Genomic DNA, 18023 nt, shown 5'->3' with positions numbered 1-18023 from the left:
AACTTTACAAAGAAAAATAATCTGCCAGCTGAAGTGGTTGTTAAATTTACTAAACAACGCATCAGAGATCAAATTTTAAAAGCGACATCAGCAATGCCCTTGAAGATTGGAGAACAAACTATAAGGATTTTAAAAGATGTACCATTTGAAATTCGTCAGAAGCAGAAGGCTTATAAAGGACTGACCACATTCTTGCAAAACCACCAAATTAATTACAGATGGTTGATTCCAGAAGGACTTGTCTTTACATTTAAAGACAAAAGAGAAAAGATAGACTCCATTTTCAAAGCGCAAGACTTTTTAAAGAGACACACCTGTTCAGAGGACGAAGCAGAACTTCCCAAATGGAAGGTATTTAGCAGTGAAGAAGACTGCCCAGAGGAAGGTGACAGGGAACCGGAGGAAAGAGGAGTGGTAGGAGGAGTTCCCTACAACTTGAGAGAAGAAAAAGGTAAAGAAGATTGTCCATTCACAGAAGAAGCTATAGAATGTATTAATACTAACAAAAGATTAATATACTAATTCAATCATCACTCACTACTATTCTTAATCCCTCTATATACCCTCCTATTTTTCTGAAAAATTTAAAAGCAATAAAATTCTCTCCTTTTGAGGAGAGTTTTATAAAAATATATATCTTTAGGTTCTGAGAGGTCCCTAGTGAGGCACTGTGCTAAAACTTACACTACTTTTGAAAGAGCAGTTTTTCAGAGCCTGTTTTCCTTTGGCAGCCTGTACCTGCCATTGGGTACATGGTTCCCTGATCACCACATCTTTGGGACTGTACAGAGACCACCAGCAAAGAAAACAGGTTGCTTTAGTGGAACTGATGATCTTTCAGTGTTCATACAGTTGGTTAGACAAGCTACCTTCCTTCCTTGCAAGTGCCCTTCCTTAGATCTGAGCACTCATGTGGTGATCATGAAGGAAGCGAATAGAGAACATCTGTAGGCGTCCTCTTGAGAAGAGAGGTCAGAGCTTCTTTCCTTGCTGAGAGCTCTAAAAGTTCCTTTAAGGGAGCTCTGTACAGATGCAACCCTGATAGGTGAGATTCCATAGGTGACTAGCACAGAACGTCAAGAAACTGGGTGAGCCTAGTAAGGAAATGATTGAAAATAGTTCTCAGTTTATTTAATTAACTACATTAAATAAACTACATCATACCTTGATGAAAGAATCTTTATAAAGCTTGATTGCATATTGCCAAAAGTTTCCTATGATGGGTAGCCGAAGGGGCCCAGGAGGGTAGGACCGGTGTGACCAGAGTTGTCCCAGAAAGCGTAGAACCAGGAGACACACCAGTAGGGCAATCAACACTCCCAACATTATCCTTCCTTCTTATTCTCTGTCTTGATATCTTTCATGTGGATGGGCTGGATTTTCTTCCTCTGGTGGCTGTTCCTTCCTTACAGACTGTTGCCACTTGTCTCAGTTCTGTAACGACATCTTTTTATATACTCTGTAGTTAAAGTTAAATACACAGAAGTCTCCTAGAATCAATGCCAACTAAGTTTGGGATGTGGTCATGCCAATGTTTCTTAAAGGCAACTCATCCTTAGTCTTAACTAAAAGATGCAAGTCTTCTGATAAGAGTTGTAATAATTGTTCTTTAATCATCATTTGACACAGTTCAGCATGTGTAAATGCTTGACTAGTGTCACAGGCTGGGGTGCCAGTTCAAGGGAGTCCAGAACAAGCCAAGTTCAGGAGCCAAGAACACAGTGCAAAGTCCAAAAAGCCAAGCCAGGGTCAGGAGCCAGAAACACAGAGCCAAGATCGAGTAGACGCCGAGCCGAGCCAGCAGCCAGAAGACCATCAAGGGCCCACCACCAAGGGTGCTGGTAGGCAGTCCCACCCCCAAGTTACTAGATGTGGCCCAATACTAGATGTGGCCTGAGACCCCCCAGGGATTAGGGCAAGTCTAAAGTTAAATAAATAAATAAAGTCCAAATCACTAACCAGAAACTTAGTCCAAAACTAAGCCGGGTTCAGGAGCCAGGAACACGGAGCCAAGTCCAAAGCCAAGGGGTCCAAAGATCTAGGTGCAAGAGCCGAGCCGGAGTGGATGCTAGCAGCACAAAGTTGACTTGTTGCTTCCACAAAGGGTACTGCCCAGAATGTGGAGTTAAATGCTGCTACCAATTAGCCAGCTGCATTGTTAAGGAATGTGCTTAAAATTGCATTTTATTTGTATTGTGCTGACAATGGAATGTACTTGCATTGGTGTATGGGTTTGGGAGATTGTGTGCTTTGACTTGATGTGGCTCTTGCACTTGGAAGCTGCTGTGCTCTGCTTGCGATGATATGCTAATGAAGACACGCACACACCTACCCATCCAGCCTGGGAAGAAGAAGGCATCTCCATTGTGGTCAGCCAAAAGGACTATCTGAAACAACAGCTCCTCCACCATCTAGGAATTTCTGGTCGACACGTAACCCTGAAATCTGGTTTGCATCTGAAGTGACTGTTTCCAGCTTGGGAACCAGCTAGAGCTATCTGCAATTCAAAGGTTTCCTTGACATTACAACTTCACACCTTGACCACATGCTTCCCTTGAGTTAAAGGTTAAGATTTCTATATTGCCCCCTCCCTGTAGGTAGACACGTCATCTCCTAGTACCCAATAGGTATAGGTAATGGGACGGACTACAGGTATGAGGTTGGCACAGATGCCAACCCCCTAAAAAGGTTATAAAAGGCGAGGTTCAACCTCTGTTCCCCGCTAGCCACCTTTACCCCACCTGTGCAACTTAAGTTCCACTGTAGGTAATTCTCACCTGCTCTCTTGGACTGCAGCCAAGAAGCCCACACGTGTTGGCAGGTTCCAACTGTGTGGAGTAGAGTTCCTCTAGTTAGAGTTTTTGTTCCCGCATTCTTCATTGTGAAGGTCGAGCTTCTGGATCAGATAAGTATCAAACGCTTCCCCTACCTATTCCCATCCATTTAGTATAAAGGTTATTATTTTCCAAAGAGATGGCTTTCCATTTCTGTTGTATCTAAAGGAACTTGTATGTTTGTGTGTGCGAATCTGTTTTTTTGTATGACTGTGAATCCAAATATCATTTAGTAAAGAGAACAACTGTATTTTATAAACACTTAGTCGTGTTGTCTCTCTCTCTCTGGGGAAAGGGATTCTCATTCAGACTCTACTCTCTGTATACACGGGCCGAAACTCCCCCTTAGCCCCCGCTGTACATAAAGCGGTATCAGGCTAACAGCATGATTGGCCAGGCTCCTGTTAGTACTCGGCTGGGTGAGCGCCTCCCTTGTAGCTTGGCCTCTCTTCGCCTGGTTGCTACATTTTGCTGCAGTAGCTCCCTTAAACGAGTCTCACATGGGGGTGAGTCAGAAGGACTTTCAGCTTGCTGTTCTTCCTTCTTATCTTTAAGGTGTGAAGACTGCTGTTGCAGGCACTTGCCAGCTATCCTCCTCTGCTGCTTCAGAGGGGCCAGCTGTGGTTTCTGCAGGCTCTGTCAGCTCATCCTCATCCATACCCATGACAACTAGCTTCAACCCAATCTGAAAAAGTTCCATTTAGACTAGATATCAGAGCAGAATAACTTCAGAGTTATTTTTTCTAAATTTTCTACGCAGTTGCTCTGTAGTGAACCATATCTCTGTTAAGGTAACTGTTAAAAAAAATCATAGTCATTACTTTGCTCCGTAGTAAGCTCAGCTTGAAAAGAGCTGAATTCTCCATTCAGACAAGGTCTTAAAATGTACATATAATGTCCCTCTTTATCAACACATGATTTGGTGTAGTGGTTAAGTGCGTGGACTCTAATCTGGGAGAACTGGGTTTGATTCCCCACTCCTCCACTTGCACCTGGCTGGATGACCTTGGGCAAGCCATAGTTCTGATAAGAGCTGTTCCTGAATAAGAGCCATTTCTGTCAAGAGCTCTCTCAGCCCCACCTACCTCACAGGGTGTCTGTTGTGGGGAGGGGAAGGGAAAGGAGTTTGTAAGCTGCTCTGAGACACCTTTAAAGGTAAAGGTTCCCTTGCTCGAAAGCCAGTCGAGTCCGACTCTAGGGTTGTGGTGCTCATCTCTGTTTCAAAGCTGAAGAGCCAGCGCTGTCTGAAGACGTTTCCGTGGTCATGTGGCCGGCATGACTAAACACCAAGGCACATGGAACGCTGTTACCTTCCCACCAAAGTGGTACCTATTTATCTACTTGCAATTTCTTGCTTTCGAACTGCTAGGTTGGCAGGAGCTGGAACTAGAGACGGGAGCTCACTCCATCATGCGGCAACTCGGGTCTCAAACTGCTGAACTACTGACCTTCCACAGCCTGCAGTTCAGCATCTTAACCACTTGAGCCACTGCAGATCGCGGGGTATTATTCCAATCTCTTCTTCTTTTTCTTCTTCTTTCAAAATTAACAACAACCTTTAAGCTCTGGAGTCTTGTGAGCAAAAATTCTACTCTGTGAGCTTTGTTGTTGTTCAGTCGCACAGTCAAGTCCGACTCTTCGCGACCCCATGGACCACATCACGCCAAGCCCTCCTGTTTTCGGTGGTGCTCTGGAGTTTGCTTAATTTCATGTTCGTTGCATTGATAACACTGTCTAACCATCTCATCCTTTGCCGTCCCCTTCTTTTACCTTCAATCTTTCCCAGCATCAGGGTCTTCTCCAGTGAGTGCTCCTTTCTCATTTGGTGGCCAAAGTATTTGAGCTTCAGCTTCAGTATCTGGCCTTCCAGGGAACAGCCAGGGTTGATTTCTTTTAGGATTGACTGATTCCATCTCCAGCAGTCCAAGGGACTCTCAAGAGTCTTCTCCAGCACCATAATTCAAAAGAATCTATTCTTCTGTGCTCGGCCTATAGTCCAACTGTCGCAGCCATACATTACTACTGGGAATACCATTGCTTTGACCGTACGGACTTTTGTTGGCAGGGTGATGTCTCTACTTTTTTTATACTGTCTAGATTTGCCATAGCTTTCCTCCCAAGGAGCAGGCGTCTTTTAATTTCATGGCTGCAGTCACCGTCTGCAGTGATCTTGGATCCCAGGAACGTGAAGTCTGTCACTGCTTCCATGACTTCCCCTTCTATTTGCCAAGGAGTGATGGCGCCGGATGCCATGATCTTAGTTTTTTTGATGTTGGGTTTCAAGCCAACTTTTGCACTCTCCTCCTTCACCCTCAGCAAGAGGCCCATTAGGTCCTCTTCACTTTCTGCCATTAGAATGGTATCGTCTGCATATCTGAGGTTGGGAAAACATAGGTAAAGGAAATTCATGCATCAGGCTCAGAGATGGATGTGTTAGTGTGTCATTTCTAAATCATGGACAGATCCTGTAGTTCTCCAATTAACTGAGACACTGCTATGTGTGTGAGTTTGTGTGTGTTCAGTGCCATCATGTTGATTCTGACTTATGGTGACCCAGTGACCTCCTAAAGGGAGACCCAATGAATGAATGACCTCCAAAATGTCCTATTATTAACAGCCTTGATCAGGTCTTGCAAACTGAGGGCCACGGCTTCCTTGATTGAGTCAATCAATCTCATCTGGGATCGTCCTCTTTTCCTGCTGCCTTCAAGTGCAAGTACGTTAATCTGTTCCCAAATTGATTACATTTCCCAAATTACATTTCTTCCTCTCTTTGAAGTGAAGGATGTGCTTTGCTGCAGTGAGATTCCCTTCTGCCTGTAGAGTACAGAAAAACATACCTTCCTAATATCCCAAATCCTGGGTGATTCCAAATTAAGAAATGAAATAAGAAGGATGCATAGCCCATCTGGTGAATCTAAGAACATAAGAGATGACAGTGTTGGATCAGGCCAAAGGCCCATCCAGTCCAACACTCTGTCACACAGTGGCCAGAAATACCAGGTGCCATCAGGAGGTCCACCAGTGGGGCCAGGACATTAGAAGCCCTCCCACTGTTGACCCCCCCCAAGCAACAAGATGACAGAGCATCACTTGCCCCACAGTCCTTCTCTATACCTTGTGGCTAATAGCCACTGATGGACCTCTGCTCCATATGCTCATCTAATTCCCTTTTGAAGCCATCCATGCTTGTAGCCACCACCACTTCCTGTGGCAGTGAATTCCACGTGTTAATCACTCTTTGGGTGAAGAAGTACTTCCTTTTATCTGTTCTAACCCAACCGCTCAGCAATTTCATTGAGTGCCCGCGAGTTCTTGTATTGTGAGAAAGGGAGAAAAGTACCTCTTTCTCTACCTGCTCTATCCCATGCATAATCTTCTAAACCTCAATCACGTCACCACTCAGTCATCATTTCTCCAAGCTAAAGAGCCCCAAGTGCTTTAACCTTTCCTCATAGGGAAAGTGTTCCAACCCTTTGATCATTTGAGTTGCCCTTTACTGCATTTTTCCCAAAGCTATAATATCCTTTTTAAGGTGTGGTGACCAGAACTGCACACAGTATTCCAAATGAGGTCGCACCATTGATTTACAGAGGGTTTCTCTAAGCTAAAGAGCCCTAAGCACTTTATCAATTGGAGGGTTCACAGATATATCCACAGGCACAGACCTGAGGGCTTACTTGCAGGGTACATTTATTGCACAACCTCATCATCTTTCTCAAACTCAAGTTGAAAACTATATTGGCATCATTGCAGCCCTGTGTCTACTGTACGGAACAACATGACCTAGAAAAAGTCTCTGCACATGTAGATCACCATCTCTTTCCAAATACTTCAAGAAACAAAAACCACAGGAACATAATCAAGAAGCAAAACCCACAGGAACATAATGTCTTGTGACTGCTTCCAGCATGAACGTCTATATGGGGAACAGTGCAGCGTGTGTGTTGTCATCCTCTGGCTGTGAGTACCTTCATCAGTCACTTTGAGATCACAAGCTTTTCCAAAAGAGGAAGGAGGAATCTTTCTCCTCAAAACTCACGTTGAGAAATCTGAAATAAGCAAAGGTACAAGCAGCATGGGATTTTTAGGTTTCATCCCCACTAACACAATAAATATCTATTTGGGATGCGTACTAATGACCTTGTAGAGGGTTGAGTCTCTGGCATTACACCCTGCTGAGGCTGCTTGCCTCCCCAAGCCTCACTGTCCCAAGGCTCCATCCCCAACTCTCCAGGAAGTTCCCAACCTGGAACTGGCTGCCCTAAGGTGAACATAAGTGAACATAAGAGAAGCCAATGTTGGATCAGGCCAATGGCCCATCCAGTCCAAGGCGAATGGATCTTTGTACCTGGGAGAGCCATTGTGATTCCTGGAGAGCTGCCACTGCTGCTGTGGGGGGAAGAGAAAGCAGGTGCATGGCTGGGAGCACTGCTACCACCACTGCTGCTGCTGCGCGGGGTGGTGGAGGATGCAGGCAGGAGGCTGGGAGAGTGATGGGGCAGAAAGAGAGAGTAATAGGGTGGAGGGCAGGAACAAAGAAAATGATGAGGGGGCAGAAAGAGAGAGGAAGTAACATGCATGGAGGAGATACAGAGAGTAAGAAAAGGGGGGCAGAAGAGAGAAAGAGTGTGAAAGAGGTAAGGGGAGAGGGGAAGAAGCAAAAGTGTAAGGAATGGGATAACCACCCCACATGTTTCTTGCGGGTCCCCACTTGTGTATTACATACAATCATAACAATTGCTCCATGCAAGTGATAGTACTCTTCCAAATTTTATTTAATCAAGACATATCTTTGTTTTTTAGCAATACAGATAGTTTAATGTGTAAATAAAAAGATTTAATGTTGTGTTTTCAACCTTCCAAAATAATGTATAATGTGTGTGTGCAGAATTTGGGAGGGAGGGTCTCAACATCAACCTCACACCAAGTGCTGGTTGCTTCTTTCCTCCTTGGACCTGAATCCACAAGACTGGTGAATATCACCCATCCTAAACTACTATTTCCTCTGCTACGTCCTTTATTTTCTCTTAGTTCTTGTATGTGTGTTTCATAGTGTGCTTATGGTTCTATGAAAGAAGCCCACAGGAAAAAAACCCATGATTATAAATACTCACAGAATAAAAGCCCACGTGGAAAAATGCCCACACGGAAAAAATGCCCACATAGAAATAACTCCACTTGGAAAAAACCCCATGTGGGAAAATGCTCACACGGAAAGAAGCCCACATGGAAAGATACCATGTAAAGTGCCATAGATATTTACAATTGTGGATAACCATTCCTCTCCACGTATGATATTGAACAGGTATTACCTATTTTATATTCAGTTCAGTTCAGTTAACCTTTATTGGCATAAAAATACCTTAAAAGAGGATTACTATAAAAAAAGAAATATAAATTTAAAACCATATAGAGGCAAGCATTTTACCGACTACATAATATTGCATAGTATTGCAGAAAACAATTACTCATTGGTAGTTTTCCTGGCGTAGCTGATTGTAAAAACATTTATTGATATTTCCGGGAAAAAGAGTCATTTAGAAGACAGTGCACTTTTAAAGCATCAGGAAGGTTCGTCATGTTGGCTAAGATAGGATTTAAATATCTAGAGCGTAAATCCACATAAAATTGACAGTGCAAACAAATATTGTTGTTTTAGGATTAAAACGTGTCATATTCACATGCAACAATTTGTGTTGTGATTTTATCAGTTGTAATAAAATAATAATTTTGCTATGTTATTAGTCGTTACTAGACAAAAGTTGCCTATATGAAGAGGGCTTTAATACTGTTGAGTGTAAAGGCTTGGAAGGAAAAATGCAGGGAAATAAAAGTGACCATTTTGTTATCAACAAACTTTATTAAGAAGGAAAAACAATAAAAAAATTTAACTCTATATAGAAATATTTTAAAATAAAATTTAATATTTTAAATTTATTAATTTACCATTTGTTAACCTTTGTAATGTTGGTATGAAGTAATTTCAAAAGTAAAGGCAGAAAGATGTTAAATTAAATTATTTATAGACTGTCTAGTATACACAGCTTTTGAACAACTATATGGTTTAAAATTCTTCAAATAATTAGTATTATTTACTTATTTTGTTATTGAAAATTAAAACCGTAAGATAACAAAACCATAACATTAAAATAAGTCGATTTTCCTATCTCGATTTCCCTTTTCTTGTATTTTAACAAATACAGTGTGGTAAACCCTGTGAGCAACACCTGGTTCTAAGAAAAATTGTTTATACATTCATTTCTGGATGTGTGTTATTGTACAATAGGAATACTGACCACTGAGGAAGGCCCCAAGTGGCCGAAACACATATAGTCTATATAGTCTAGCTAGTTTGGTGTAGTAGTTAAGTGCGTGGACTCTAATCTGGGAGAACCAGGTTTGATTCCCCACTCCTCCACTTGCATCTGGCTGAATGACCTTGGGCAAGCCATAGTTCTGGCACAGCTGTTCTTGAAAAAGAGCAGTTTCTGTCAGAGCTCTCTCAGCCTCACCTACCTCACAGGGTGTCTGTTGTGGGGAAGGGAAGGGAAAGGAGTTTGTAAGCTGCTCTGAGACTCCTTTGGGTAGTGAAGGGCAGGGTATAAATCCAATCTCTTCTCTTCTCTATTGGTCAAAAGTTTTACCCATCAATTGGACTTGTATAAGTAGCAGTTCTGAATGTTATAAGCTTTAAGAGTCTGCTATTTGGACTATTTCTTCTAACCTTATGTATGTTTTATTTATTTGCACTATTTATTTGACTGAATGAGTTAGTGTATGTAATGAGATAAGAAACCAATATCTCTGTTGAGTCCTGGGGAGGTTTTTCCCCCCCAAGTGTTGTAATAACTTGTAATTCAGCAGTTTCCCTTTTCATTCTGTTCCTGAAGTTCCTCAGTAATAAAACAGCTACTCTGAGGTCATTCATTGAAGTGGAGGGAAGTAAGCAATGGGGTCCTACGAGGAATGGTATTGGGACCAATACGATTTAAATTGTTTGTAAATGATCTGGAACTAGATGTGAGTAATGTAGTGGCCAAGTTAGCAGACGATGCCAAGTTATTCAGGAAGGTGAAAACCAAGGCTGACTGTGAAGATCTCCAAGAGGATCTCTACAAACTGGGTGACTGGGTGACAATGTGGCAAATGAAGTTCAGTATTGGTAAGTATAGGGTGATGCACACTGGGACAGAAAAATCCCAACTTCACGTGTAGGCTAATGGGGTCTGAACTTGCTGTTACTGAGAGGGAAAACAATCTTTGGATCATAGTGGATAGCTCAATGAAAGTGTCAATGCAGTGTGCTACAGCAGTGAAAAAGGCAAACTCTGTGTCAGGGATTATTAGGAAAGGGATTGATAATCAAACAGCCGGCATTGTAATGTCCCAGTATAGATCTACGTTGCTGCTTCCTTTGGAATACTCTGAAGAAAATATTTATAAGATGTTTTATAGATGGTATATAACACCCAAAAAGCTAGCTAAATTTGATCCAAAATGCTCTGATAAATGTTGGAAATGCTAGAATAAAACAGGATCATTTTACCATATGTGGCGGTTATGCGACAGAGCTACGAAATATTGGGCAGGGATACATGAAACTATACAAAAGGTTTTGAAATACAATGTACCTTTTACTCCTGAAATATTTATGTTGAACATTTTATCCAATAATTTTAAAAGCAATGACTTTTATTTGCTAATGTCTATAACCACATGCCAACCTAGCAGTTCGAAAGCAAGAAATTGCAAGTAGATAAATAGGTACCACTTCGGTGGGAAGGTAACAGCGTTCCGTGCACCTTGGTGTTTAGACATGCCGGCCACATGACCACGGAAACGTCTTCGGACAGCGCTGGCTCTTCGGGTTTGAAGTGGAGATGAGCACCGCAACCCTAGAGTCGGACTCGACTGGCTTTCGAGCAAGGGAACCTTTACCTTTTTAAATAGGTACCACTTCGGTGGGAAGGTAACCTTTACCTTTATAACCACCTCAGCTAGAATATTGTATGCCAAATACTGGAGGAGCCAAGAAATACCAAGTAAAGACGAATTCATTAACAAAATATTAGAAGCAGCAGAGATGGACAAACTAACCTTAACTCTGAAGGATCATACTGAAGAGTCATTTGAAAACACATGGCGGAGATTTTATAAATGGTATGAGAACTATATCCATACTAAGAAAGGACAAGGTATATAAACAAGGAGAAGAGAAGAAATAGAAGGGCGGGGTATAAATCCAACCTCCTCCTCTTCTTCTCTTCTTCTTCTACAGAGGGTCAGAGCACCTGCCCTATGAGGAAAGGCTGAGGAGTCTGGGACTCCTCAGTTTAGAAAAGACTAAGGGGGGGACAGAAAAGAGCAACTCGAATGATAAAAGGGTTGGAACACTTTCCCTATGAGGAAAGGTTAAGGCGCTTAGGGCTCTTTAGCTTGGAGAAACGACGACTGAGGGGTGACATGATTGAGGTTTATAAGATTATGCATGGGATAGAGCAGGTAGAGAAAGAGGTACTTTTCTCCCTTTCTCACAATACAAGAACTCGCAGGCACTCAATGAAATTGCTGAGCGGTCGGGTTAGAACGGATAAAAGGAAGTACTTCTTCACCCAAAGAGTGATTAACACTTGGAATTCACTGCCACAGGAAGGGGGGGCAGCTACAAGCATGGACGGCTTCAAAAGGGAATTAGATAAGCATAAGGAGCAGAGGTCCATCAGTGGCTATTAGCCACAAGGTATAGATAGGGACTCTGGGGCAAGTGATGCTCTGTCATCTTGGGGCTTGGGGAGGGGGGTTAACAGTGGGAGGGCTTCTAATGTCCTGGCCCCACTGGTGGACCTCCTGATGGCCCCTGGTATTTCTGGCCACTGTGGGATACAGAGTGTTGGACTGGATGGGCCTTTGGCCTGATCCAACATCGGCGTCTCTTATGTTCTTATGTTCTTATGATAGAGCTTTATAAAATTATGCATGGAGTGGAGAGAGTTGGCCAAGGAAACTTTTTCTCCCTCTCCCCAAATATTAGCGCTTGAAAGCATCCAGTGAAGCTGATGGGCGGTAGATTCAAGATGGACAAAAGAAAATACTTCTTTACGTAGCGAATTATTAGAATGTGGAATTCTCTGAAAGAGGATGGAGTGATGGCCACAGGAACAGACAGCTTTAAAAGGGGATTTGATGGATTCATGGAGGATAGTGTCAGACTCCCACACACTTTGCAAGAAAGGTTTTACTTTATTTGAAGCTATAGGTGCATAAACAGGATCACTGTTCAGAATGAGGGGTAAGCATTGAGCACAATGGATTATAGTGCATTCAAAAATCAGAGACCCAATTGCGGGACTTCCCACGCGCACCTTTGGGCCTGGGAAGCAAGGCTTCTAGATAACCGTAACATCTTTGCTTCTCATGGAGTGTACCATGAGATCACCCAAGCAACTATTTGGCAGCAACCACCTGTGGCCTTGAGAGATACGGACGTTCCTGCAACTAGGCAATTAAGCGCATCAACAGGCATACATGGGAAAGTGAAAGCAGACAAGCGTATACATAGTAGAGAGGGGGAAAAAAACTTTTGGCAGCTTGCTGACAGATAGGTCAATCAGTGGCTATGACCCATGGTGACTGGAGGGAACCTCCGTGTTCAGAGGCAATAAATCTTTGAATCCAAGTGCCAGGAGGCAACATTAGAGGAGGGTCTCAATCTCTATGCTCTGTTGTTGGCCTTCCGGAGGAAAAAGTTGGTCACTGTGTGGGACAGGATGCTGGACTAGGTGGGTCATTGCTCTGATCCAGCAGAGTTCTTCTTATGTTCTTATGAAGGCCTCGGCCTCTATGCCCTGTTGTTGGCCCTCCAGAGGAACTGGTTGGCCATTGTGTGAGACAGGATGCTGGACTAGATGGACCACTGGTCTGATCCAGCAGGGCTCTTCTGATGTTCTTATGAAGGCCTTGGCCTCAATGCCCTGCTGTTGGGCCTCCAGAGGAACTAGCTGTCCACTGTGTGAGACAGGATGCTGGACTAGATGGACCACTGGTCTGATCCAGCAGGGCTCTTCTGATGTTCTTATGAAGGCCTTGGCCTCTATCCCCTGCTGTTGGGCCTCCAGAAAAACTAGCTGGCCACTGTGTGAGACAGGATGCTGGACTAGGTGGACCACTGCTCAGATCCAGCAGAGTTCTTCTTATGTTCTTATGCAACAAATGACGGAGAAATTGACAGTAACAGATGAGCCACTCCACTTGGTATAGTTTATTATGCTCTGCAGTGGGGAATAGCACAGAGCTTATAAGCTTGGGGAGCCAGAGATACCCTAACTATAGGTTCTTTGCTGAGCTCTTTGACTCCTTCTGGTAGTTGGAAGGTGAATGCTTTCAGCAGTGTGGTGAAGAACATGAAGAGCTCGATCCTGGCCAGCTGCTTTCCCAGGCAGACACGGGCCCCTGCAAAGGAAACAAGGGAAGGCCACAAGTGAGTAATACGTTCCCATTTATTATGTAGACTGGATCATCTAGGTCAGGGGTGTCAAACATGCGGCCTCGGGAGCCGGATCAGGCCCGCAGTGGAACTGGCTGTCTTCTGCTTCTTCTTCCAGTTCTGCTGCTGCTGTGTCATTGCAGGTTTGCAATGTACGAATACACACCTGAACAGCATACTCAAGATTGCCACAGCACAGACATTTTGATGTAACAATTCAAAGCAAGGGGTGTCCGTTATCAGACACTCTTAAATGCAAAAAATACTGCAAGAGTGCTAATATTTTAAGCATGTTTTTCTTTTAAGTTAAAAAAAACCCCTCTGTGTGTCTTTAATAAAGTTTATATCTCCGCTATCTGGCATTACATTTTATGACACACATGGCCCAGCCCAACAAGGTCTCATTTATGTCAGATCCGGCCCCCATGAGTTCGACCCCTGATCTAGGTGAATTCTAGATTGGACTTTCTTAAAGTAGTATCTCATTTTAAAAGACTGCATTTAACAGGCTGGGGAAAGCCCCTTCCTGAGACTGCAGAGTGGCCGGCAAAAAGAGTGAACAGTCCTAGGCCCCTGGCTCAATTCCGTATCAAATTTAATAAAATAGTTGGAGACCTGTGATCAACTCTTCCTAGAATTTTAAAAAGATAAATTGGGGCCAACGAGAGAGAAAGAGGACTTTAATAAGTGTAATACGGATAACAATATCAATACTAACAACGTCAATAATAATAATACTAATAACAATCGCAAGAACAAATTCAGAGTCCAGTGGCACCTTTAAGACTAACAAAGGTTTATTCAAGGTACGAGCTTTCATGTGCACGCACACTTTCTCAAATACATTGGAATGGCAGGTCAGGTTCAAACTTATAGCCGGAGAATGAACAGCAAATTAACATGTAACACGATGGTGTTCAAGATATGCAAAATGAAAAACTAAATAACAATTTAGTTTTGTTCAACTAAATAACAAGGTAAGGTTATAAGGTCAACAAGCAATAAATATGTCAAAATAGCAGATTAGGGCTGCCAGGTCCTCTGGGAGGGCGGAGGTTCCCCTGCTAAAAGGGTCCCAAATCCGCTGGTCCGGTAAAGGCCGGCGGGGGGAACCCTGCCCCTAAAGTGCCCGGTTCAGCCGACATGCCCAGCGCAATGATGTCACCTGGAGGTGACATCATCGTGTCGGGCACGTCACCGGCTGATGCTCTGGCAATCAACCTGAAAACTCTATGGTACCATAGAGTTTCCAGGCTGATTGCCAGAGCGTCAGCCGGCGACATGCCCAACCAACTCTCCCCCGCTATTAGTGGTAAGTGACTTGGCAACCCTATAGCAGATAAATGTCCAAAGGTGTCTTTTCTAATGGTGGGAAGTAACTGAGAATCTTAATTCTCTCCTCTCAGGCGTGGATGACACTTAGCAAGAACAATGTGTGTGAGGAGGGGGTGGGGCGGGGGTGTCTGTGCTTTGTGAACACAAGTGAAGCTCTGTGGGAAATGACTGAAAGGATTAAGCTGCCTTTCTCCTTGCTAAGTGGGCCCAGTCTGAAATTATGCCAGACGTGATTGCAGCTTCCCTTTAAAAAGTGCTGGGAAGGTCTGATCACAGATCTGCTAGAATGCTGGCGACCAGTTGAGGAGCTGTATGATCTCATGGAAAACAGAACATTTTTTTATTTGTATCCCCATGTTGATAGTGGCATAGTCACTACCATTCATTTTTCGCCACAAGGAATATTTGAGACTTCACGCTTTGTATAATATCTCACCATCATTCTCCAAAGCCCAGACTTACAGTATGAACTGTTCTCTGCTGGAGATAGGTTTTGCTTCAAGCTTTGGGAGGGACATCACAAGTGAGCTATACCCAGTAGGGAACTCATCATGGAACACAAAATCAGGCTAATGGACCGTCTTATGGTATATAGCTTAAGAAAATGGCTTACTCCAAGGGAGTCAAACTCATTTGTTTTGAGGGCCAGATCTGACATAAATGAGACCTTGTTGGGCCGAGCCATGTGTGTCATAAAATGTAATGCCAGGTAGCGGAGATATAAACTTTATAAAGGACACAAAAACAAAGGGTTTTTTAATCTTAAAATAAAAACATACCTAAAACATTAGCACTCTTGCAATATTTTGTGTATTTAAAAGTGTCTGATAACGGACACCTCTTGCTCTGAATTATTGCATCAAAATGTCTGTGTTGTTGCAGTCTTGAGTGTGCTGTTCAGGTGTGTTATCTGTAAGCTGCAAACCTACGATGATGAAGCAGCAGCAGAACTGGAAGCAGCAGCAGAAGACAGCCAGTTCTACTGCGGGCCAGATAGAGGCCCTCTGGGGGCCTGATCCGGCCCCTGGGCCACATGTTTGACACCCCTTGCTTACTCAGTAGAATTGAAATGCTATGTAGTGGACTTTTCCTTTCCCACTGAAAGTGACCACTGCCCCCAGGCACACCTCACCAGCCCCACCTTCTACCACGCATAGTGATGGGTCATGGAAATCGCAATGGGGAAAACTGCGTTGGGTTCCCCCAGACCAGGCAGCTACGTTCTAACAACTTCTGAGCTCATATTTTTTGAGACGTCTTCCCAGATGATGTTTTATTAACCCTCAGCCCTCTTTGCAGCTGGGCAGTACTTCCGTGGAGGAACAAGGGGTCTGGTTTCACAGCTGTGTTCTGTTGGGAAAGGCAGTATAGAATCCAGCCAACAGACAAAGGAGGGAGGCCTGGGGCTTTGCTGCTTCTCAACAGCATAGCCTTTGCATGTGCTTTTAAAGGGATTCACGTCCCTATATTCACCAGAGCTGTAACATTTGCAATGCTATACTGCCATGGTAGGAGGTTAAATGGGAGGCATCATTGCTTAGGGTTTCCAGGTTCCCTCGCCATCATGGCAGAGGGATTGGGGGGGCATTCCAGGGGTGTGCGGGATGTGGCACGCGACGCGCCTGACACAATGACGTCAGCTGGAAGTGACATCATCGCATCACATGATTATCTGGCTTTGGGGCCAAATTCTATGAGTTCTTTCGCGTTCAGAACCATAGAGTTTGCCCCCAAACCAGAGCATCGCCATGCAATGTCCCCGGCATGACGACATCACCCGGAAGTGACGGCATCACATTGGGGACTTCGTGGGATGACATCCCTTTGGGGTGGAAGAGATTTCCCCTGCTGGCCAGCTGACTGGTAGTGGATCAAAGCCCTCCAAACTGGGGAGACCCCTGCTGGGACCTGGCCCTGTAGTGGACACTGTAGGTACTACAGTGGGTACTATAGGTAGGGTTCCCGACTCTAGGTTGGGAAATTTCTGAAGATTTGAGGGTATAACCTTAGGCAGAAGGGGACCTCAGTGGGGTACAATGCCATATAGTATATCCTCCAAAGCACCCATTTTCTCCAGGGGGACTGATATCCATATTCTGGAGATCAGTTGCAATTCCAGGAGATCCCCAGCCACCACCTGGCGGTTGGCAGCCCTAACCACAGGGCCAATGTTCTTGCTCATTATAAGAGAAGAGGAGGAGGAGGAGGAGATTGGATTTATACCCCGCCCTTCACTCGGAGTCTCAGAGCGGCTTACAAACTCCTTTCCCTTCCCCTCCCCACAACAGACACCCTGGGAGGTGGGTGGGGCTGAGAGAACTCTGAGAGAAGAGATTGGATTTAACCCCCCCCCTCACTATGTATGGCTGAGAGAGTTGGACTATAAGGAAGGCCGAGCGCTGAAGAATAGATTCTTTTGAACTATGGTGCTGGAGAAGACTCTTGAGAGTCCCTTGGACTGCAAGAAGAACAAATCAGTCAATCCTAAAAGAAATCAACCCTGACTGTTCCCTGGAAGGCCAGATAATGAAACTGAAGCTCAAATACTTTGACCACCCAATGAGAAGGGAGCACTCACTGGAGAAGAAGACCCTGATGCTGAGAAAGATTGAAGGTCAAAGAAGAAGGGGACGTCAAAAGATGAGATGGTTAGAATATTGGGCGGGGGGGAGAAGTTCCTCATTATATCCAAGCCATGTCTAATAGAATTTACCTTTCAGTTGTTTCCTCCAGAAAAATCATACTGCATATTGGACATAGATTTTCGGTAATGGAAGTTATTTCTAAGAACATTATGTAGAAAGAGCAAATATTCCTGAATCTAGTCCTTCCGAGAAGCCTAGGGAAAGTTATCGGCCACAAAATTAGTTCAGCATCTTGCATTTACCTGCACCAAATGGAAGGAATGCTTCCCTTTCCACAAAATTCCCATCCTTATCCAAAAAATGATCTGGGTTGAACTCCTGGGGTGTCGCCCATTGCTTAGGATCATTAAGAACAGAGCGGAGATCTGGAAAAATCATGGTGTCCTGAAAGGATGAAACCGTTGGTTCAGGAGGCATACGATATGTTGGTTAAAAAAAATAGTCCAAAATACTTAATTACTCAGAGTTTACAATGGATTTTTGCTTCACTGGAGAGGAGACATTTCTTTCTGTTTAAAAGGCTTTATTTCTAAGGGTAAAAGGTACACAGGAAACCTACAAACTAACAAACATGTCTAGAGTTACATTTTCACATCCTACTTCTAGAAAGCATGGTCACACAACAATGAAGACTCTCCTTCTTTACCCCTAGAAGGAAGTAATCTGAAACCAGTAACCAATGGTTTAGTAAACAGACTAAGGTTTTCCCGGGCTTTCTTCCCA

General features: G+C 43.8%; 2 protein-coding genes across 3 annotated transcripts in view; both read right to left on the bottom strand.

Annotated features, from left to right (window-relative positions):
- Positions 1-1326, bottom strand: part of LOC107115469 (cytochrome P450 2J2-like) — a 35846-nt gene extending 34520 nt beyond the window's left edge. The window contains exon 1 of the mRNA XM_015417187.1: positions 1165-1326. Within this exon, the coding sequence (XP_015272673.1) occupies positions 1165-1326 (162 nt within the window). The remainder of the gene's footprint in view (positions 1-1164) is intronic.
- Positions 1327-12992: 11666 nt separating this feature from the next.
- LOC107115472 (cytochrome P450 2J2-like) overlaps positions 12993-18023 on the bottom strand; it is a 66271-nt gene continuing 61240 nt past the window's right edge. For both annotated transcript variants that reach the window (XM_015417189.1, XM_015417190.1), the window contains exons 8-9: positions 17543-17684; positions 12993-13286 (exon numbers count right to left, since the gene is read on the bottom strand). In XM_015417189.1, coding sequence (XP_015272675.1) covers positions 13099-13286; positions 17543-17684 — 330 coding nt within the window. In that variant the 3' untranslated portion in view covers positions 12993-13098. The remainder of the gene's footprint in view (positions 13287-17542; positions 17685-18023) is intronic.

This window comes from Gekko japonicus, unplaced genomic scaffold (assembly GCF_001447785.1).
Source record: "Gekko japonicus isolate JY-2015 unplaced genomic scaffold, Gekko_japonicus_V1.1 scaffold1341, whole genome shotgun sequence".
NCBI classification, from domain to species: domain Eukaryota; kingdom Metazoa; phylum Chordata; class Lepidosauria; order Squamata; family Gekkonidae; genus Gekko; species Gekko japonicus.
Note: the sequence above shows the minus strand (reverse complement) of the source record. Positions and strands in the feature narration are given on the sequence as shown.